Raw genomic sequence first — 22,880 nt, 5'->3', positions numbered from 1 at the left:
AAGATATTGAAGTGATAGATAGGTTCTGCCTTTTAGGATCAACCTTCAACAGTAAAGGAACAAGCAGTCAAGAAATACACCACAGACTAGGACCTGATAGAGCAGCCATGAAGGCCTTGGAAAAGATGCTGTGATGTATCTATACCTACAAAGATCAGAATAGTGCAAGCAATGGTATTCCTTGTGACACTCTATGGAAGGGAAATTTGGGGCTTTGTAATAGCAGGATAGGAAGAGTATCGACACTTTTGAACTTTGGTGTTGGAGAACACTCCTGAGAATACCATGGACAGCCAAGAAAACAATCAAATTGATCATTGAGTAAATCAACCCAGAGTTCTCACTCAAGGCACAAATGACCAGGCTCAAATTGTCCTACTTCAGGCACATTATGCAAAGATCCAGCTTTCTGGAGAAGGTTCTAATGCTGGGAAAGGTGGAGGAAGAGAAGAGGACGACTAGCAGCAAGGTGGATAGACTTGGTTGCAGTGATGATGGGTTCACCATTGAAAGACTGAAAGACAGGTTGGGACAAATCATCATGGTGAGGATCAATCAATGTGGTTGCCAAGGGTCAACACTAACTTGATAACACATGATCAATCAATCAATCAATCAATCAATCAATCAATCAATCAATACCTGACTTTTCAGCAGGCTTTGTGGGGAGATGTAACAGCACTGCTTCCTTTTACAGTAAGGTATTTGCCTGACAGTGTTTTAATATTTCTTGGTGCATAATTGAAAGTTATTTTGTAATGATTTGTTACTTTGTTCTAATCTTATTTAAAGATATTAGATATATAAATTGCTCAGAGTGGATATTGACTGAAGAGGCCAGCAATAAATAAATAAATATAAAGGCTTTGAAGGTTGCACATTTGTCTTTATGATTCAGGCTTGCAATTGTCACTTACTTCTTTGCAATATGTGTATACTACGTTGTCCTTGAAAGTGGATTAGATGTGAAAGCTTAAGCAGAACAGTAAATCCTTCTGCCTGATGACAATATGGCATGTAATCTTGGGTTAACCTAATCATAATCCATGTAATCTTGGGTTAACCTAACGTTCTCCCATTTTTGAGTCAGGGCAAAACTCAAAGCATTGATTTTGATTTATGAAGGAATCCTTCTTTTGCAGCTAATCACATGGAGGATTCAAGGACAGTACAAGGCCACTGTCTGGCTCAATATTTTTAGCTGTTTTCTGTTGCCTTAGTAAGTTAAACCTTGCTAAGTCTAGTTATCAGTGGCCAGGAACTAATGATAGTATTGATGGAATTGAGATATTTTTAATCTGTGCAGTCATCTTTCCTTTCATATTTTAACTGATTGTTATCTTGTGCTCTAATATATATTGTCATCCAAAAGATAGCATGGGCTAGAAATCCAAATACCTCCATGCAATTAAGATAAATACCTATGTGAGGAAAGAGATTCTTTCCAGTGAATATGGGTGCTGAGAACCCCTTTAATGAAGACTGCTGTGTGATAGCAATCACTGTGACTCACACTTGATTGTCCTCATAAATTCTAGGTGGGAAACTAGCACAACTCTTGTATAGCTGCCTTCCTTTTCAGTGGGACCCAGGGATCAGCAAAAAATATGAGCCCAAACTCCATGATGTCCTGTAATGATCCACTACACTGCAGAGATTATCTCTCCTTGTAAGCAGGCTTTTACTAAGCAACAAATTGTAAGGTGCACTTCCTACATCCTGCTTCAAGTTGTCTGTGAGCCTTCCATCTTTGTAAATTAATTGATTGAAAATGCTGGATTGATTCCTGAGAAACAAAGGACGTGTTTATTACCCGTTCTGAAGGCTTCTACAAGATAGTGGTATTAACCACTTTCAATAGCAAAGCTCTAACTCACTTTGAATCATTAATGTGCAAATTGCTTTGCTCTTTGGGTTTGAATTTCACTCTGATATAGTGTCTGGCTAGATTCAAATGCAGTGAGTGATATCCAGCCTGAGATTAGCAGGCCCTATCACTTTCTGGGGCTTTATAAATAGACAACATGCTTCTTGTAGCTGATCACTAGCATTAAATCCAGCATTCAAGACTTCTTGCACAAGGCTGGCCTTGCTGCCTTCTTCCATTCATCTCCACCTATGCCATTATATTTAACCTAATAATGAGTGATGTGAAGAATTACCTGTCGATAGGAATGATAAAAAGGATTTGCTGCCTACATACCAGCAATTCTATACTTACAAATCTCAAATGAAGAATTGAAAGTACTGTATATGTAGCAGGAATGGAATTAATGTTCAATATTATTTGGTAGAAGATGCAAAGAGACGCTCTCACTGAATATTCAGGGTCAAGTCATAGGCAGGTGAGTACCAAAGGTGCACAAGTGGAGTGCAGATTTATACTCAGAGAACTAGACTGATTAGAAATGAGCCTCTCTTAAACTTGGTTTGTCCCATTTTTTTAATGCAACACTCCATGGAAAATTCAGTAGTAGTCTCTTCTCAAATAATAAAATTGTGGACTTGGAAGTGACACTGGAGATCACTTAATTTAACTCCCTGCTCAATACAGTATCTGCAGTACTGCTATAGCACCCCTGAGCCACTGCTACTCAGCCTTTGCTGAAAGACCGTCAGCAAAGAAGCGCCTGCCACTTTCAAGGCAGTCCATTCTACAGTTGAACAGCTCTCACCACAAGGCATTGATGTTTATCCAAAATCTGCTTCATTATAGTTTCCATCTATCAGTTCTTGTCCTGATAATTGCAGTCCATCATCTTCTGTGCATTCCTTCTTCCACAGATTCATTATTCCACATTTACCTCTCAGCAAGCAGGTCCGAGCCCCATTCTAAGTTTCAGGCTTTGGACAGCAGTTCCACCTTCTCTCTGTAAGGGAACCCTTTCTTTAAGCAAACTAATTCGTTGTAAATACCAACTTCTCGTTTAGCTAACTCTGCAGAAGGATGAAGCCTTGTGCAAAGACTGAAGCTCTACTCCCCTGGGACCCACTATAAATTTGGTTCAGCCATTCTGGGGCTTCTGAATATTTCTCAGAAAAACATGTTTTTTTCTGCAGAAAACAAAGATCCTCTACCAGACAACATCCTCCAGAGTACCAAACAACTGCTCACCCAAAGATAAGGGATATGAAGTTTCAAGCCAAAGTTAATAGGTTGCCCCAACATGGCAGAAATTAGATAAATAAGGGCACTTGGGAACTAGCAAGATACCTACAAAATCTAACTTTCCCCAAGCTGAGGATAGCATTTTTCAAAGCCAAGCATAACATGCTGGCTGGGGAATTCTGGGGATTGAAGTCCACACATCTCAAAGTTGCCAAGTTTGAGAAACACTGATCTAGAAGATTATGGCTAAGTAATTTTTCCCCATACGCCATTTTATAAATTGCAGTGCATTTCTTTCTTTGTAAATAACGGCACTACCAGGCTTAACAAAGCACTTTTCTTTTGCCAGAGTTTTGAATCTTGTTTTATTTGGAAAAAAAAAAAGTAAATGAAAAAGCACAGTAAATGAATCCAAGTCTACAGGGCTTGTCTGGGGTTCCTAGTGAAAAAGAAATATAATAATATAGTATGGGGGGGAATGGGAAAGATTCAAGCATACATAATAAATACAGTCAAACATTTTCAAGAAAGGACTATGCCAGAGGGTAAGGTTTGGACATTAACATAGTGTATCATGAGAATCCTCCACACATATTTAAATATATAATGGGTATAACTGATGGTATGATAAAAGTCCTAACCTAAGGTAAAGTATGCTTCAAAAATATTCAGAGGGAGAGCAGGCCTCGCAGAAGCACAGCAGCTTTCTCCTATTCCTGAAAGCAGCCTTCACCCAATTCTCAAAAAAGGTGCGACTGCTTCAAGGAGTGAATCCATCCCATTAATGCAGTGTTTCTCGACCTGGGCAACTCGAAGACGTGTGGACTTCGACTCCCAGAATTCCCCAGCCAGGGGAATTCTGGGAGTCGAAGTCCCACACGTCTTCGAGTTGCCCAGGTCGAGAAACACTGCATTAATGGGATGACTAAAGGAGAACTGTGCATAAGGCAGAAAAAGAGAGCTGTTTTAATGAAGAGCGACGAAATGCTGTGCTTGCCTGAGGCCCAAGCCGTTCTGAATCATTTTCCTAGCATGCACCGTTCCATCCTAAAGAGGCAGGGGTTCTGGCTTTCAGAGAAGCTCAATAGGCAGCCAGTGCCACACCTATTCCTAGTAAGAGAAGGGAATGAAGGGAAAATTCTCTGAGTCAGGTGAATCTGGATGGGTAAATGAACTATGGAATCTAAAGCCACAAAGAATTATGGCAATCAGTTGGTTGCTGCTTTCCCAAGCTTGGAATGATCCCCAGCTTTTCTCCCATCAACTGACACTTAGAATTGCTGTTTTAAACATTCCAATCCAATCAAAATCTAACGTGTGTATGGTATATAGAAGTGGAGGGGGAAGGGGGTGGGGGTGAGGAGTAGGAGTGAGAGACAAAAATGCCAACTTCTTATACGCTCCTACTGCTGTTGAAAGCAAACTTGGGAAACTTCTATTATATATATATTCCCTTTATTATAAGGATTGGGGACACCAATCCTGTTACCCAGGACCAGGACCGCAAGCTTCCTTTGATAAAGCAACTTCACTTTCTGATTCACGCTGTCATTTAGTGGCAGGGAGCAGGATGAGGAATAGCACAAAATAAGAACCACAGATGAAAGGTCCAGTCCTGCACAATTACACATTCACCACTGATGGTGGCCAAAATCTGTTTTATTTTATCTTCCAGAATAGCACTTTTCTTGTCACCAACATCTCCTTTCTACCTCATTCAACTTTCATCCTAACATCATTTAATACGTTACCCATTCAAATTACAGTACAAAACCAGATCCTTCTGTAATGTGTGTTGATTTCCAGACTTTTTCAAAAAGAAAATATGCAAAACAAATAGGTGCCTGAATGAAGGTTGGGTTCTGTACATCTCCAGGGTTTATTAAAGGCAGAATGTTGCTTACATTTGAGGGACTTTTGTAATGGAGCTTCTTTAGAAAAAAGGTGTAACTTAGGAAAAATCAACCCGTAGGCCTCTCCAGGGGAAGGGATCAGCCTCAGGCCAAAATCCCATGATGCAATTCGCACACGTAGGCCCCTTTTAGTCTCAGCTGCTTTAACTAGAACCACCTTCCCATTTCTAAGTGCTAGCAGTGAGCAAAATGCAGGCGCTCAAAGCTGAACCAGGATGACTATGTTGTTTTGTCTTGGATTATTCCCTGAAGATAATATTGTAACAAAAAGAATCCAGGAATGTTTTATATCATTTAAGAGCAAATGTGCAGTATGGTTACAGGAAGGAAGACCAGTATGAAGGGAGAATAAAATCATTGTTCCAACAGAGTGAGGTTACTCAGCCTTTAAGTAGTCCTATGGAGAATGAAGCCAAGCAGATGAACCCTCTGTTGTCTTGATGCTGGAAAATGGGAGCGGCACGTGCAAAAATTATACTTTCATAACTTCCCTGTGTTACACAGCAAACAACTCCCCTTCTACCTTGCTCATTTCTAGAAGAGCATATCCTATTGGATGTCAGCACTACTTTTCCTTTTCCTATCTATAACAAGGGCTTCATATCTGTTCAAAGTTCTTTTAAGTGTAAAATATAACCTGTGGTTTTTCAAACAATATCTACTCATGCAACAGAATAAGGTGGTAAAACAGAATGAGGATAGCCATGCCGTGAGTCTGAAGTGTCTCCACTATCTCAGGACTCTCCCATTTTATTCTGCTACATATTTAGATTCTAGCCTTTTAAGCTTAAAATACAATTAAGTCTCTCTTTTGCCTGGAAGAGCAAGTAATATGAGAGCAGAATAAGAGCAGATGCTAAAATATCATCTGGCATGAAACCCCTAGTCAAATCAATACAATTTAAGCTTTCAACTCACAATATGCCATGGCCTGATAGCTTCAGTTAAAAACAAAATGGCATCAAATGAGTTACATCAATTACTATCTTCAAATAAGTATTGGAGAAATATCCCAGGACCCAGAACAGACATAGATAATCAGATGCTTTCCCTTTTGTGAGAAAATGTCTATTGAAGGATCTGATTTACATCTTACAGGAAGTCCCCAATGACAGTTGGACAAATTACCTACTGATCCTAGTTAATGAACGCTGTCAAATTCAGGTGGTGACTCACTCATTTTGTGCAGATTGAGGGTTTATTGCTATTAGAGCATGTTAAAGCCCTCCATCATGTGAAGGCAGATGACTGTTTACTAATGCTTGATTTTAAAAAAAAATCTCTGAAATCAATAAATTAACACATGCACACTTACACACACTCACACACACACACACACTTGTAAAGATTATAAGTGTTTTTTAAGTCCATGGAAATATCAAAGAAAATGAATGAAAACAAAGCCAACCAAAAATGTTGAGTTTGCATCAGAAGGCTCAATACTTTCTCCTCAGATCCTGTTGTCATTAAGCACAACTGAATCAATAAACCAACCCACAAGGACAACAAATCCATGACACAAAGCAGCCCAGCTAAGTCTCTGGAATTTCAGTTGTCCTACAGGAAGGGAAAGTAAGCCTTCATGTTGTGACCTGAATTATCTGGTGTTGTATGTACATTGTGATCCTTGAACTGTTTTCATGTTCATGAGTTACAAAAAGAAAAAGTTCACCTTCAGTGTTGAATCTTTGTCTTCATATATTACTACCTTGATTACCAATAAACGTTTCACCACTTCTCTCCAGCAGGGAGGAAAGTCAACCACTACACAACTGTTTTTTAGAGAAGACCTTTTTGGTTCGTACACAAATTGCTGCCATCACCATCCCTTTATTTGATTTAAGGAATGGGTAAAATCTGAAAGATTGAGCTCTTTACAGGGGTTATTTGTCTTCCCATAATGCTTTGCAAAAGCATCCCAGAGGAGAGGCATGACATAGTAACCCTTTCATAAGCCCCACTGTAATTACTCTCCCTACTGCTGAGACAATGTTGGGCACAACAACAACAAAAAAGGCTCTGAAGAGGAAGCAGGTGAGGATTGCACACTCCAAATGGACATAAAACCAAACTGGAAGTCTCCTCAGTTTTACTTCCTTTTACAAGAAAAACAAACTCCCTCTAGCTGCAGCTTCTGGCTACCAAGGAAATCAGCTAGGAAGCAGCACGTGTTCCAGGAGGTAAGTGATGGAGTCCCAGTGCTTCCAGAGGAGGAAGACAAAAAGCACTAGTAAGGTAGTGCTCAGGAGACGCATGCGGGTCTTCACCAATGGAGTGATGAAACTAGCAATGGTGGAGACAAAGACCAGCAGCACAGCCATTAAGGCCAAGATCACATTGATGAATTTGCCCAGTAGAGCACGTGCATTGGCGTTTTCCACTCCCTCCAGCTGCACCACTTGCTGCTGCTGCTGCTGCAGCTCGAGCTTGGTGACCCGAGTCAGGCAGGATTCCACAGCTTCCTGTGGAAGAAACAAAGAAGGAATCAAAGTTAGCACAGTTGAGAGGTTGTTATAGGATATAAGCAATAACTCAGAGGCGGAGTTTACGCTTTTCATATTCATTGTATCTAGTTACAATGTAGTAAATGATCTTTATATTCTATCTAGTTAAAATGATCAGATAGCAGGCAATATGGTAATCTGGGCCTGTGGAAAGGCACTATGAGACAGAAGAGTAAGCACTAAGATAAATGGATGCATAATCTAGTCTAGCATAAACCAGGTTTCTGTTGATATGGTGCATCTCCTTCAGTGAAAGGCAGCAAATTTCGTAATGTTCTGGCACCAGAAAAGGGCATGTAAATTGAACAACTATGACATTTTGATACCTTCTATTATGATATTCTGATGTGACCCACAGGAAGTTTCTTAGTCATATCAAGTTCTTCCACAATTGAAGACAGTACTAAATATCTGAGGGACTGCCTCTACCTGATTACATCTGCTCGCCCCATCAGGTTGGGCAGAGAAGGCATGCCGTGGGTCCCATCTGCCAGGGAATTACATTTGGCAGGTCTCAGGAGGCAGGCCTTCTCTGCCATGGCACCCACCTTGTGGAATCTTCTCCCCCCAGAAGTGAGATTAGCTCCCTCTCTCTCAACATTCCACAAGTTCCTCAGGTTCTGGCTATATGATCAGGCCTGGGGGTCCCAGAGGACTGGGGAGATTTTGCGATGGCTCCCTTATTGTTGTTAATATCATCCTCTCGGCTTTGTGTGTTTTTATAGTTATTTTTTAATTGTGACTGTTTTTATGTTTGTTTGTTTTTTAATTAAGTGCTGTGCGCTGCCTGGAATCACTTTTATGTGAGATGGGCAGCTATGTAATGATAAATAAATAAAAGTAAATAAAAAATATGCAACTTGAAAATGAGCTGCATTGCCAGTGTATAGTTATATGGACAGGAAACCACCACAAGCCTCATGCAAATGTAAGAAATGCATGTAATAAATACATCTTTTTAGAAGGTTTAGTGGGGGGAGAGTGTTGGTTTTCCTTATGGTGAATGTCACTGCTGTACATGATAGTGGTATGGAGGGTTCCTACAATACATATAATAGTATCACACAGAGACACTCAGAACATGTTCCACTGCCTTCCCACGACTCCTTCTCTTATCAGTATCCCGTATCAGATGGAAACAATTGTCTCAGCTGCCTGAACAATGAGATTTCTTTTTCAAATGTTTTATTAGTACATGTGACAGAATGGGAAAAGGTTAGAGTGACTTGTGGAAGATACTTGACTTGGCTGTGTACAACATTCAGAGGGGCCCCTCAAAAACCACTGTTTGAAACATTAAGGGAGCTGTATCTCTCAAAGGCTTGTGTAGCCCTTCCCTGGTCCTCTGAACATGCATATACATGCATCAAAGAGCCTCCTCAGAACTGCTGCTGAAGAAAAGCAGTAGGATGGTAATATCTCACAGCAATGTAAAGAAAGTATTTTAAAGAAGCTGCAGTTCCTTAAAAATTCTGGTGAATCTTCTTTAAAAATAGTTAAGAGAAAAAAATTAGTGGCTTTCAGCCGTGATAATGTGCGTCATCTCCTGAAATATGTTTGTTTGTTTGTTTGTTTGTTTTCTTTCTCTTTCTTTCTTTCTTTCTTTCTTTCTTTCTTTCTTTCTTTCTTTCTTTCTTTCTTTCTTTTTGAAGTACCATTTTGATCAGTCTGAGATGTTCCTTGAATTGCCACATGGGGGCAGAACAATATATATTGGGAATACAATTCTCAATTATATGCATTTTTATATGATTTATAAAGAAACAAGGGAAACATTTTATACAGCAGATTATAAATTAATAACATGGAAAGATGAGAGCAGCAAAGTGCAATGAAGCACTGTACAGATGTTATCATGAAAGAGGAATGGAATATCAAGTCAGGATTCTTCCGATCTGGAGTACAGGTATCCCCAATTATCTTCAACCTGCTATAGCAACACTTTTGCTTTAGTTTCTACCATGGCAATGAAGTAAGCTCCTATTTGCTCTTTCCGTCACCCCATTTTATTTCAATTTTCAATTATCAGCTCAGTATTATATGCCATGACTCCTGAGGATTTTACCCAGGATTCTTTCCCAGCTTCACTTGGAGATGCTAGGAATTCAACTGGGATCTTCTGCTTTTCCTCTGAACTATGGCCTTTCCACAACCTGGCAAAAGAAGATAATTTATTGGAGAGTAATAAGATGAAGTTAAATCCTACAAAAAAGATTTGTTCTTCAGATGTAAGTCTAATGCAGTGTTTCTCAATCTTAGCAACCTTAAGATGTGTGGACTTCAACTCCCAGAATTCCCCAGCCAGCATGCTGACTGGGGAATTCTGGAAGTTGAAGTCCATACATCTTAAAGTTGCCAAGGTTAAGAAATACTGGTCCAATTCATCTTCTCCTGGGATAAAGATGCTTTTTCAGACCATTTATCTTTTTCATCCTCAGACAGACATATTCAGAGAATTCTTTGAAGGTGCGTGTCACAGTTTTAACCTAAAGACTTGGCTGTAAGTGCTGCTTGTACAGGATGCCACCTGGGATTTGTATCTTAAGTTATCATGAAGTTTTAAAATGGTCAGTGGACATGTGCAATTAATTCATACTGAATGGCGGGGTGGGTGGAGAACTGCTTGTTGGATCAGCCACGTAAGCATCCCATGTGATTCTATACCTGAATGTCCCTGGCCCTTTCGTAGGACTGGTAAGCCACCTTCTCCTCCATGCTGGCCAGCTCCTGCTTCAGATTGGTCATCTCATTCTGATGAAGCTCAGTCAGGTCATTGAGCTGCTCTTCCAAGCGTTCGTATCTGAATAATGGAAATAAGAGAAAACATGCAACCAGTGACTTGCTTCAAAGGAGAGGAAAGCTTTATGGGTTCCTAAATTATTTTAGACCCAGATTAACATCTCAGTTTCTCTTATCTGAAGGCAAGCTTTGCTTATTTCAGGGAGATTTGCCTTCTAATACCTATGGATAAGATTTTGCTGAAAAATTCCCAGTAACAACTCAGGAGATGATAGAAACAAGCCTGTGAACCAATCATGGAAAACCAATGCAACATACATGCTTTAATACACACACACACACACACACACACACACGTGTGTGTAGGAGTTATGCACATATATGCATGTGTGTACACACACACATGCACCCACACATACATATACTGTATAGTACTATATAAGTAAACCAACATATATAAATATAATGCAATAATATAATATATAAACAACTGGTAACTATAACAACATTTGCATTGATTGCTCCAGAATCAATAATGAAAGGCCCTCTGGAAAGGGCCAAGTCTTTAAAGCCATATGAGTGGGGTCCTTTTTTGTGGTAATATGTTCTATAGGAGGGGAGCCTATTCTTTGGGCCCTTTCCTATTATAACTCCTGGTTAGGTAGGGACCCCAAGCAGGCATTCTCAGATTGTCTGGACTGGGCAGGCAGTTTTGATCAGAAAAAGGTGATTTCTTAGATAAGAACCCCAAGCCATTAAGGGCCTTAAAGGTAATGGCAGCATCATGACTTACACTTGGAAACATAATGGGAGCCAATGCAGCTTCCACAGCAATGGGGTTACATGTCAATATCAAGATTAACTGGTAAGCATGCAGACCACTGCATTTTGGACCAACTGAACTTTCCTGGTGGTCTTCAAGGGCAGCTCCATATAGAGTGAATTACCATAATTTTACCCTTATCATTCAGTATAGGTATAGATAGAGCTATTGCACTGGGAAAGAAAATGAAAGAAAAGACCAGCAGCATGAAAAAATGGAAAACCTACAAACAACCCTCCCCCATGCTTCTAAGTAAAATAATTTCAGGAAGTACTGGGCTTTTTCTAGTAATATTTTATCTTTAAACTATTACATAGGTAATAAAATTAGGCCCAAACTACATAAAACAATCCTGCATTTATTGCTCTTAACCACCTTTTTATTTTTCTATCTAGAAACCTTGTTTCTGCAAAATAAGCTGCTTGGCTAAATCTAGGATCAACTAGTCAAGCAGAATGGAGGGAAATGCAGGACAGACAAAAGGAATGATTTCTTTCCAATATGCATAAATTACACAATTTGCTGTTGAGAGTTGTAATGACAGCTTCTAATTTAGAGACTAGATGAAGTAATGAAAAATAATGCTGTCCTTGCAGCCAGGCATGAGATCTAAATGTTGCTGCTTAATATCAGCTGCTGGACAGACAGAAGAGAAGGTCCTGCTTGTGGCTTCCCATAGGCAGCTGGTTTTCCACCATGTCAAACAAAATGTTGGGTGGTCTTGTCCAACAAATTTGTTGTAATGTTATGCTCTAGAGGTGCCTGAGGAGCCAACCCCCCCATCCCCTCTCCAAGTCCAATGAAACAGCCAAGTCTTAAAGCTAACAGGGTTGAAACCTTTCTGATATCAGGGGAACACTGGTCCAGAGAAGTATGGCAGCCATCAAAAAGGCTCGGCCCCAGGATCCTTGTAGGTAGCATTCCCTAAGGGATGGGACCCAGAGGGAGCCTTCTGTTCCAGTTCTCCACAGATGGGCAGAGACCACTGGGAGATGGTAATCTTGCAGATATCCAGATCCTGAGTCATACCGGACAGCTAATACCCTAAATTGTACCTAGAAACACACTTTTCTGGGCTTTTTTTGTTTCACCCCAGTTGGAGAGATCTCTTTGCCTTACAGATGAATACTCTAATGAAACCTCTATTTAGTCTAAATTCTTGTTTTATAGGTGCCATACGATTATTATTACTGTTGTTAAAAGTATTTATATACTATGTAGTGTGTCTCCAGACTGTGTACTACTAACCTTTACATATTTCTGATGCCTGGTGGAAAATTTCTGATGCCATATTGGTCAAACATGTCCCTTGTTTGACCACTATGATGCCAGCGATCACCGTGGTCAAACAAGGGATATAAAGCACATGAAAAATCAATTATCACTATTTGGCCTTTTAAAAACCAAATGGTTGAAGTTCTGTTTGACATTTTAGGTATCAGAACCAGTTCCTGGGACTGGACAATTCAGTCCTGGACTGTATTGAAATTATCAGTGTGATAGAATTCATTTTAAAGTAGATCCCAAAACTACTAAGTATAGAAAACATAGCCTTCAGATAGCAAGACAAATAATTGTATTTCTACTTCTTTGCAGTAGTGCTTTTTCTACTTTACTCTTTCTTGACCCAGTTCTATGCTCCACCCATCTCCATCAAAGTAGCAAATCTCAACAACTACAGGGAGAATGCAGCAGTTTCTTTTCATCAAATGAAAACAAGATGCTTATATTAGATAGCTCAAGAGTAAATCAACATCACATGGAAAAGCGTACCTGTTCTCAGTATATCTGAATGGGCTAACTTGCTGGTAATTCTTTAGTATTAATATATAGTAGTTATAAACTTGGACTTTCTAATTCATATTTCCAAGTTCCTTTTCTCCAAAATACTGAAAGTGGGAAAGGGAGACAATTTGCTTGCTTGCTTGCTAACTAATTATATTCTTATGCTATCACCCTCCTCCCCCAAGGATTGCTATTATGGTATGATGGTGGTACACAATTAAAAACTACACATCTTAACATTTGATTCTATGCATGCTTATTTGGAAATAAAATTAAATCACAACCTTCATAAACTCTTAAATAAAGTGTCTCCTACACAAGGCAAGGTGAGGCATGTGGCTACAAGAGAAAGTGTTTTCTTAGTAATGACACCCAAACTGAAAGAGACTCCCAAAGCAACAGTCTAGTATACTGTAGTGCATAAGATTGGCTTAAGTTGGCCCAACACCTAGGTTCAAGTCCCTACTAATCCTTGCAGCTCATTGGGAGACGTTAGATCACTCTCTTACCCAACCTATTGCACAGGGTTTTATTCTAAGAATAAAATTAGGAGAGACCTCATGCATGCCCCCTACTTTCTCTCTCTCTCTTTCTCTGTCTCAAAGCTGTTTTATCCTCCTTTCAGTGCTAAGTAAAGACCTTTTTATTTTCTTAAGGTTTTAGATACAGTTTTAATTCTGATTATTGCTTTATGCTGCGTTTATGATTTTGAAGCTGTTTTAATATTTATATTTTGTTCTTGTCCAAACTACTCTGGGAATATAACTGAAAGGCAGTATAAATATATTTACAAAAATCAATATAGTTCTAACGTCTCCATAGAGCTTATTCCCTATTAAATGTTAAGTCTTTCCTAGCCTCTCAAACAGGACAGATGTAAGTGAGTGGAAAACAAATGAAGCGGGGGAGGAAGGAATGTCTCTTCTGAAGACTGCCTGCTTGTGGGAACAAAGAGTTTTATTTCCATCCCTGCTGTTACTGATAACTGATTTCCAGGATATTTTAGGAAAATTTCCAGTTTTTTTTAAAATAGCTTTTAAAGAAAGAAAAACCCCCAGAAAATAACAGATAACTGATAACAGCAACCAATAACATGAGAACAAAGACATGGCCACCTCAGCCTCATATAAACTTTGCACAGTTCCTGACTGCATGCAGAGAACATGTGTCCATTATTCTACATGTATATGAACATTATACAGTCTGTTGAATTCATATTGGCTGGGGACAGAGCTTCCTAAAGTAATCCTGCTACATGCGCTTGATTGCACAAAATGCATTATATTCACATTAATCTACTGGTTATAATTCATAAGTGGACCTGCTATGATCATACTGGAGGGTCAGAATGATTAAGAGTATAAAAGACCGGCACTTGACTTTTCCTCCCCAACTCCAATTGACCCATGAAAAACACAAGCTCTGCAACTACGTTCAACCATTTAAGCTCATTGGCTCCCTCCCACAACAGTCTGAATACATAATTCTTTCCTCACTGACAAAAGTCTTAGCGCTCAGAACAAAAGCCTTCTTGGTTCTGAATTTCCCCTCCACGGAAGATAAAATGCCAATATTGAGTACTGAGCCAGGAATGGATTTCCTTTCATGCATTATAAATAGACAATAATAATAATAATAATAATAATAATAATAGGGTGTATTTCCTCTTGAAGATAATTTGTATAGGAAATTCCAAAAGACTCTTCAAAGCCACCAACAGCCAGGCAGGATGGATTTATTTGAATCATCAGGGAAAAAAAGTCCTGTTGCCATCACTGATTTAAATCAGATTTCTCACTTGCAACTAATTTATTTCCTGAGCAAATAGGAAATAATTTCCCAAATGCTTGCTCTAGCAATTAAGATATAATGGTTTGCAATACATAGAATGTGTAGCTCAGGGTTGAACTGTGGAGTCATATAGAATGTAAAAAAGAAACTGTGGAGTTACACAGAATGTAAATTCATCTAAATCATGTAGTCCTACATATATGAGAGCGGCAACATTCTATCTGCCTGGAGTGAAGAAATCGATTTCTCTTTGGTATTCTGTGTACTGTATGGATATCTCAAGCAAAAATACTTTCTTTGAGGTTAATAGCACAAACATATGCATGCTGAGTTAGAAGTAAGCCTCACTTTGTAAGTTTGTCCAAATAATGCCCTTATATTATTTCTGGTCCTATTTCAGGGTTGGCCCTACTATTAGGCAGAATGAGTCAGCCACATAATAAACAATTATTTATGACTGCCCATTATTATTATATGGCTAGAGGCAGAAGTGAGTTTCTGGGATTTTCTGCCTCAAGTATATCTTGATTTAAATGAATCGGTTATTGCATTTTCAATTTTAGGGAACCAAACGTTTTCTTTGATCTGCTGTAGATGTTTGTGACTGAATTGTTTGTAAAACTTGTTTGTAAACTGCTCTGAATATAAATATTATAAATATGTGTGTTCTGTCAACCTACTTCCAAGCATAGGATTCTGATCAAAGCGCCCTTAATATTAGAAAAGTAAGGACTGGCAATTAACATAACTTTAAAAAATATGTTTCTCTATAACAGGTTTGTCCAACAGGCCAAAACTCTACCTCCCACCCCACGCCAAGTCTTGGGTACAGCACTTAAAAGGTCTCTGAAAGTTGCCACCAAATTATAATTTCAATGTAACAAGGGGGAAAACAAGAGGGAATATGTGGGGAATGGCGGCATTATTTGCATTTTAAAATACATTTTAAATTACGTAAATTTAGATTTTGTCCCTCTCCCCTGTAAGTTGTTTTGACTCCTCCACATTTTGGTCCCAATATACCACCCAAAGGCAAGTTCAACTCTTGGACAAAAAAAGTTCCCCATTTCTTTTCTGTAAGATGGAAGATAAAACCCTAAACTATTTATGGCTATAAATTATAATGGTGCATTCCTGGTGTAAGATTTACACTATCTTTTTTGACATGTAGATTGTTGCTTATTATCTTACATATGCACACATAATCTATTCTCTCTCTAAAGTGAGATCTACAGTCAAATTGTTCTACCACACTCAACAATCAACATCTTATTATTCCCCATTGCTGTGATTCTGCCACCAGGCAAGAGCAATTAAGGGCATTTTTCATCAGCGAAGGGCATTTGTTCCTTGGGGAGGAACAAGAAATCATTTAACAAATTTTACCTGTATCGTTCCTCCTGCAAACACTGAGTCATGTACGTATAGTCTCGTTGCAGCTGAGCTTTGAGTTCTTCCATGGAGTCCTCAAGATGGGACTGAATGTCCTTAATATCTCTCAGTTCTTCTACAATGGTGTCAAAGTTATAATGATGACTGTCCAAGGTGTTAGACTTGGGACTGCTCAAGCCCCCAGGACCAGCCCCAGAATTGCTACCAGCTGCTGAGCCAGAAGTGGCACTGGAACACTCATCATCACTTCCATATTTGGGACTAGACACAAGGGTAGCACTGCCACTCAAAGTCCGTGAAGCCTCTTCCGGGTGCCCATCATCCAGAGTGTCCTTTAAGTGGGCAATGTTGTCTGCGCTGCCAAATTTGTTGCGTATTAAGCTTGCAAACTCACGGGGCTTGGAAACCACAGCTGTGTGTGTTGCTTGAGAAAGGCCTGACAACCCACCCTTGACCCCCTCTACCACACCACCGCCAAAACCACTAATGCTGGAGCGAACATTGGCTCCTACATCCTTGAGGCCCTGATGCATGTCCCGGAAGACATCTTTGGGCTGACGTGAGGGCCCATTTTGTTCAATCTCCTTTAGTTTTTTGTGGTAATGCTCAAGCTTCTTATGCAGCTGGGCAATGGTCTGGGCTGACTTCTGGTTCTTCTTCTCAAAGACCTGCTTGATACGAGAGGCTTGTTGCTTATCAGCATTGTTAGCAAGCTTTAAGTATTCAGCTACGTTGTCATCTCGAGCCTCCTGCTCAATCTTTATTTGCTCAGTGATCTTAAGAATCTTCTGGTGCAGGTGGTCAATGGCAGCTTTTGTCCTCTGTGGGTCTGGATTGCCATCTGGAACGTCAAGACAGATGTTGCTTTCAGCATCACTGTGGCTTGTATTGGAAGGCAGGCTGAGTTGGCTCACATCCCCCTTGTCCAACTGTTGTAGGAGGCAGGAAGAGAGGAAAGAGCATAAAAAGACATGAGTAAAGCTTTGAGGAATATTTTTCTTTCTCTGGAACAAACATTAGGGTGATGGACAGATTAGTGGAAGAAACAGTGGGAAGCCACAGAAAATAATTACAATACTCTTCCCCAATGGTTCCCTCCAAATGCGTTAAGGCTACAACATCCAGAATTTCTTTGTCGTCTGGAAATGCTAAGACTTGTACTCCGGAACACATCTGGAGGGAACCAACTGGGGGAAAGATGAATTAGATAAAAAAGGAACAATATCTGTTAAACTGTATGTAATCAAATCACCTAACCTTAAAAATTGCTTTTTAATCACTTAATTGATAAATGTATATAAAAATAAAATTCTTCATATATTTTGAATTCTTAAAAGTGAGATAACTACAAGTCCTATCAGAAGAGCAATTTTAAATGCTATTTTTCATTAGTTTTTCTTTTCATCTTCTTGGAAGTATGGAACATAGAATACTTCCTATTATAGTAATACAACAGAGTCAATTAGCTGAGCAAATCCAAGCAAGTTACTTTGTGGAAGACTCAGGTTTAAAAGACATACTGTGATTTTAGCTTAAGAGTCACCAACTTCCATTATCTGCAGTTTTTACTGCAGAAAAAAGGCTGCAGCAGTTTTCCTGCAAAATATAAATGTGTCTATTGCCTCTGACTATAGGGATCTGGATTCATGGTCCTCTAAAAGTCAGATTGCTTGTACTGCTCACAAGTAAGATACATCAAAAAGCTGGAAATAAGGGCAAATCTTGTACCAAACTATGTACAGAGTCACAAGAAATAAAAATGCAAGACAACACCTCAGAAATCTTCATTAAGTATTAATTATACTTCTGTATCAACTAATTTTGATTAGACAAAATGCAATTTCACAGGCTATCCCCTAATACTAGAATGACAGAAAACTAATAGTTATGAGTAATAATTCATGTCTAGCATTGGCCTGTTGCTCATGCAAAGTTGTTCTGAATTTTAGAAACTCTATCCCTCAGTTTCCAGTAGAGGTGAGCACACTCAAACTGTTTGGAATTCAAAACACCACATTTTGAACACAGAACAGCTATTTCGAGGACAAAATAGATTGTTTCAAGTGTGAAACAGGATATTTTGACCATTTGGGAAGAATTTTGAATTGAAAGACATGTTTGAAACAGCTACTTAACCCAAAATACTTCTGTAATTATCAAAACAGCCCATTTCATACTTAAAACTATTTTTCAATTGAAACAAGGCATTTTACACCTGAAATAAGGTATGTGTGAATTTAAAATGCATACCCTTAGTTATCAGTATAAACTGTTTAGAGGACATAGTGCTTCCAATGGACATTAAGAACTCTATTTGCTACTCTGTTAAGTTATTAAGCAAACGGAAGGTATGTGAGTAATTTGGGGCTTGCAATTAGGAGATACCAAAAGCTAAATGCATTTGTCTAATTTATTTCCATCCTGTTTTCCTGGATGATTCTTTAATGCTTGAGTATCTTTGAGGTCTGTGTCTACATTGCAGTATGAAAAGACTCAATGGGCTTGGATCATAGACTGAGTTTCCACTTTCTGTGTTCATATTCATTGATGCAGTTTCTGAACTGGGTGATCCAAAAATTCTCAGTGACAATTTCAGTAATGGTTGCACTATTTCAGATTGCCATCCTCACTTGTATGAGAGTTGCAGCAACTATATTCATCCAGCCAACACAGAGCCACAGTCAGGTTCTGAAAATGAATATGTGAAAAGGGAAAGCAAGGCCCCATCTTTTGTCACTGCCTTTGTATATATGAGAGTTCTGGGTACAGAGAGACATCCAAATTTCTTGGATATATATACCCCAAACATAGTGAAGACCCTAAACATAACATTTCTCCACAAAATTTGGTGTACACATAAAGGCTCAATGGTTTTAAAAACCATGAAAGTAGAAGTTGTGGGGAGCACATAAAGGCCTGCATTAGCCACTCTTGGTGACAGAAAAGACTTCTAATTAATTATTAATAGAATTGGACTTTTGTGGACAGACTAACTTTAGATCCTCATCTTACAAAAATTTCTGCTCAGCCCTAGGTTCAAGGGCTCTGTAACTGATGAATACTAATTGCACATGCTTAGAAAACTGGCCCCATGAAAATTAAACTTCAATGGCTACTTCACTTAATTCCTATGTCACAAGTTATATGACAAGTTTCATACATCTGCCTGCACATGTGGCTGAGCTGTAAACTGTTGTAAATAATTGTCAGCATAAATAATGAAATGGCATTATCAGTTTACATTCTACAAACATGGTAACTGAGATGCTTGTTAAAATCAAATCAAAACAAGCCTCAACAGGCAAGGGGCTCAAGGACACTTGCTAAAGATTACTATGAAGGAGGCTGACCTTGTTTTTCTTAAACATGCAATTATAAGTCCATCTGTTTAAACAAGCATACAGGTGCTGCCAGATATCAAGGCACAAATTGTGGCAGGCTAAAGAAACAGCATCCAAGAGCAAAATATTATTCCTATCTCATTATGTCTAAAACAGAAGTGTCAAAACTCCCAAAGAATCATTTCCAAAAAAGATTCCTTTCAGTGGGAGACCTTCCAATTCTGAAAACCAGAACCAGTATCCATTAAGTATGTGCTGCTGTTTTTATATACTGAAACACTTTATCTTTTTAATAAGAACTTCATTATATTACAAAGTACAATTAAAATACAAAACAGAGAGTACAGCAAGGAGAGAAGATAGAGCTAAAAGAAAAAAGACAAAAACTAAAACAGTGAAGAGAGAAAATTGAAACAGAAAGTGACTTCTGACTATCTCCAATACCGATATAGATACAAATTAAAAAAATTGTAAAAATCTCTTACCACTAATTAATCCAAATTCACATTATTTCTATCAACACAAACCATCTAATCATTAAAGCCCACAGTCAAAGCCTCATTTTTTTCCCACACAAGCATGTAATCTACGAAGGGTTGCCATAAGGAGACAAATTTAGAAACAGTATTATCTCTTATTAACACTGTTAACTTCGCCATTTGAGCCAAATCCATTAATTTAATGATCCATTCTTCCAGTGTATGTATTTGTGGATCCTTCCATCTTTGCACATACAACAGTCTTGCAGCTGTGATCATATACAAAAGCAAAGTTCCATGTTGTTTCTCCAATCCTTTCTCCATCAAACCTAATAAAAACAGTTCTGGTTTTTTTGAATGCTCACTTTAAGAATCTTTTGAATAGCGATAAGTATCTGATCCCAAAATTCTTTAGCTTTTTCACAGGTCCACCAAAGATGATAAAGATGAATTATCATCTTTATCAACTGAAACACTTTATCTTAAGGTCCTGGTCTAAGTTCACTACATTATATAGACCACTGCAATTTGGAAAAGTTTTTGCTCCTTTCATATTGGTGCTGGGATGATGAGTGATGAGTGCATTAGGGAACCAAGTTGGTCTAAGATACAGATCCATCAGCCTATTAACCATCTGTGACCCCAGCCTGCTACCCAGCCATATTTCTTTTTCCTAATTTCTACAGTAGTGTTTAAATTACTGTTTCAATTAATTAAAATAATATTTTATGCATATAATTTCTATATATGCTATATTCACCACTACTTTATAGTTATGTCAGGTTTTTTCTTTCAGTATTCATACAGGGTGAACCTTAACTTATGCTGTATCTTTAGCTCTTCTTATGTGATGAGCCTCCATTTGAGAATTTCATAGCAGAAATGCTAAATTTTGGATAAGAAACCCAAATTTTGTTGATGGTCCAGAAATGTCTGTTCATGATAACTCTGTTCTAGGAACAACTGGTTGGTATATACAAGCCACACAACCTTTTCACCATACCTTACAGCGTTCATCTGGTTCCAGCATTCTCTTCTTTCTCATAGTAGTTAAAACCTCACTGATGAGCAAGAGAAAATCCCTGTTCATAAAAAGCCACAAGGAAACAACACCAAAGCTCTCCAAAAGCTACTAAACATTTGCCCAATTTTCTCTTATCTGTGTGCTTCACACATCTACTGATATGTTTTTCTGGGTTATAGAGGCATGCAGAGAAAAAAAACACAATCCACATACATCAGCATATTGAATAACCCCAAACTTGCCTCAATCTTATAATACCAGCACTTAAAAAAAAAAAAAAAAATGCAGACTTTACAAACACTGCTGCTGGCCTATTCTTAGCTTCCCTATGACGCTCTGAGGTTTTCCAGGATCAAGAACAGACTGAAACGTTTCTCCTGACCTCTTATCAATTTGCAGGCATTGAACTTGCAGGAAATGGGCTTGTTTTGAAACTGATTATTTTGGTTTGGTAAAGATAAAAGTTGCAAAGTGAAAGCAGCTCTGAAATCAGTTCAGAGCTGCTCGATTTGGTTTTAGTGAACTGTGTATTTATGTAGAGACAGTATCATTTGGTTCTTCTTCTTTTTTTAACAAGATAGCCTGCAGACAACATGGGGAACTGTGAAAGTCTACTGCTTTTTGATAAATTCAGGGAAGTAATCCTTAATGACAGCATGGGGTGATGATATGAATGTCTGCATGGTATTTATTAAACAATTTTTAAAAGGGTTGAGCTGTCAAAATTTGAAGAACCATCCAGAGATTTATAAACTGACTTAGCCTTGTCCCAGAATAAAAATAATCTTCAAAATAGGAAATCCATCATCAGAGTGTTTATTTCCCTTGTCAATTACCATTTTATAACATTTATAGGTATATAGAACTCCAATTTTAATCAAAGCATGAATGTAAGAGGGCAAATTAATCTATCTCACTGGCCATTTTATTATCTAAATGCTTCTGGCTGACCCTAAAGCTGATATTATTAGCCTTGAAGATATGATGAAGATACTTGTTCTTTTCCTGCTGTGAGACTTTGTACGGCTTCATAGATTACTTTGAAGTGGAGAAAGAGTCTGCATATGAGGACAATTATCTATCATTCCCTTCCCTAATTTTACTGTTCCAAACAATATTAGAATTTGTTATAACGTTTGTAAAGCATAGAACTGTGGAGTTGGAAGGGATCATAAGTATAATCTAATCCAACCCTCTGCAATGTACAGGAAAACCACTTACACAACTGAAGAACACTGAAGGACAATCTAATCATGCATTCCCCATGGTACATCTGATTCATCCCTCAAATACGGATAATGGCACTGGTTGGTCTTCAACAGTCTTGCACAAAGGGTAATTTCAAACACCAATTTTAGGCAACTATACAGCCAGTTCTTTCAATTTCCTCCATAGAAGTATGATTCAAGAGAGAGCAAGAGGAGGTGGGAGGAGGAAATAATTTCTTCACGAGTCCTTAAAGCAATTATGTCAGATTCCCAGAGAGGACATACTTATTACAACAGAGGGAAGCTCAACTATACTCACTTCTGAAACCAGGAGATTTAGATGAGATCCACCAAACCCCATTTCAGAAATTAAGATTTTGGAGTTTAGAAATTTGAAGATGCACACCCCACCCCACACCTGATTTTAATCCAGTTTGGGTATTAGTTCACCATATCTATATACTACTAAAATTCTTGTGTCTATAACTTTCAACTGGGCAAAACAGTGCATCACAGGGCAACAATTTTTTAATCAAGGTACCTCAAATGAGCTAACTTACAGAATGCATCCAAAATTACTCCTATGGGATTGGAATTTGGGAAATTTGTGGCTGCTTCAACATTGCTGCACTGTCACACCACCATAGTCAGCCCAGGTCACACAATCGTCATGGGTGTATCCCCGACCTCTTTCCCACCTCCCTCTGTCCCCATGCCAATCAGATGGTGGCAAGGCCAATGGGTGAGTGGTGATGGCTGCTTTGGAAAGAGG

At 38.6% G+C, this 22,880-nt stretch overlaps 1 protein-coding gene across 3 annotated transcripts in view; it reads right to left on the bottom strand.

Moving 5' to 3' along the window:
* Positions 1 to 4,429: 4,429 nt before the first annotated feature.
* Positions 4,430 to 22,880, bottom strand: part of TMCC2 (transmembrane and coiled-coil domain family 2) — a 101,748-nt gene continuing 83,297 nt past the window's right edge. For all 3 annotated transcript variants that reach the window (XM_088153823.1, XM_088153825.1, XM_088153824.1), the window contains 3 exons: positions 16,051 to 16,985; positions 10,191 to 10,326; positions 4,430 to 7,484 (listed from right to left, as the gene is read on the bottom strand). In XM_088153823.1, the coding sequence (XP_088009949.1) occupies positions 7,173 to 7,484; positions 10,191 to 10,326; positions 16,051 to 16,985 (1,383 nt within the window). In that variant the 3' untranslated portion in view covers positions 4,430 to 7,172. The remainder of the gene's footprint in view (positions 7,485 to 10,190; positions 10,327 to 16,050; positions 16,986 to 22,880) is intronic.

This window comes from Python bivittatus, unplaced genomic scaffold (genome assembly GCF_059951505.1).
Source record: "Python bivittatus isolate LINGU-HERP-01145 unplaced genomic scaffold, Pbiv_v1 ctg000700_np1212, whole genome shotgun sequence".
Taxonomy (NCBI): domain Eukaryota; kingdom Metazoa; phylum Chordata; class Lepidosauria; order Squamata; family Pythonidae; genus Python; species Python bivittatus.
The sequence above is the reverse complement of the archived record's forward strand: the minus strand, read 5'-3'. Positions and strand labels throughout refer to the sequence as shown.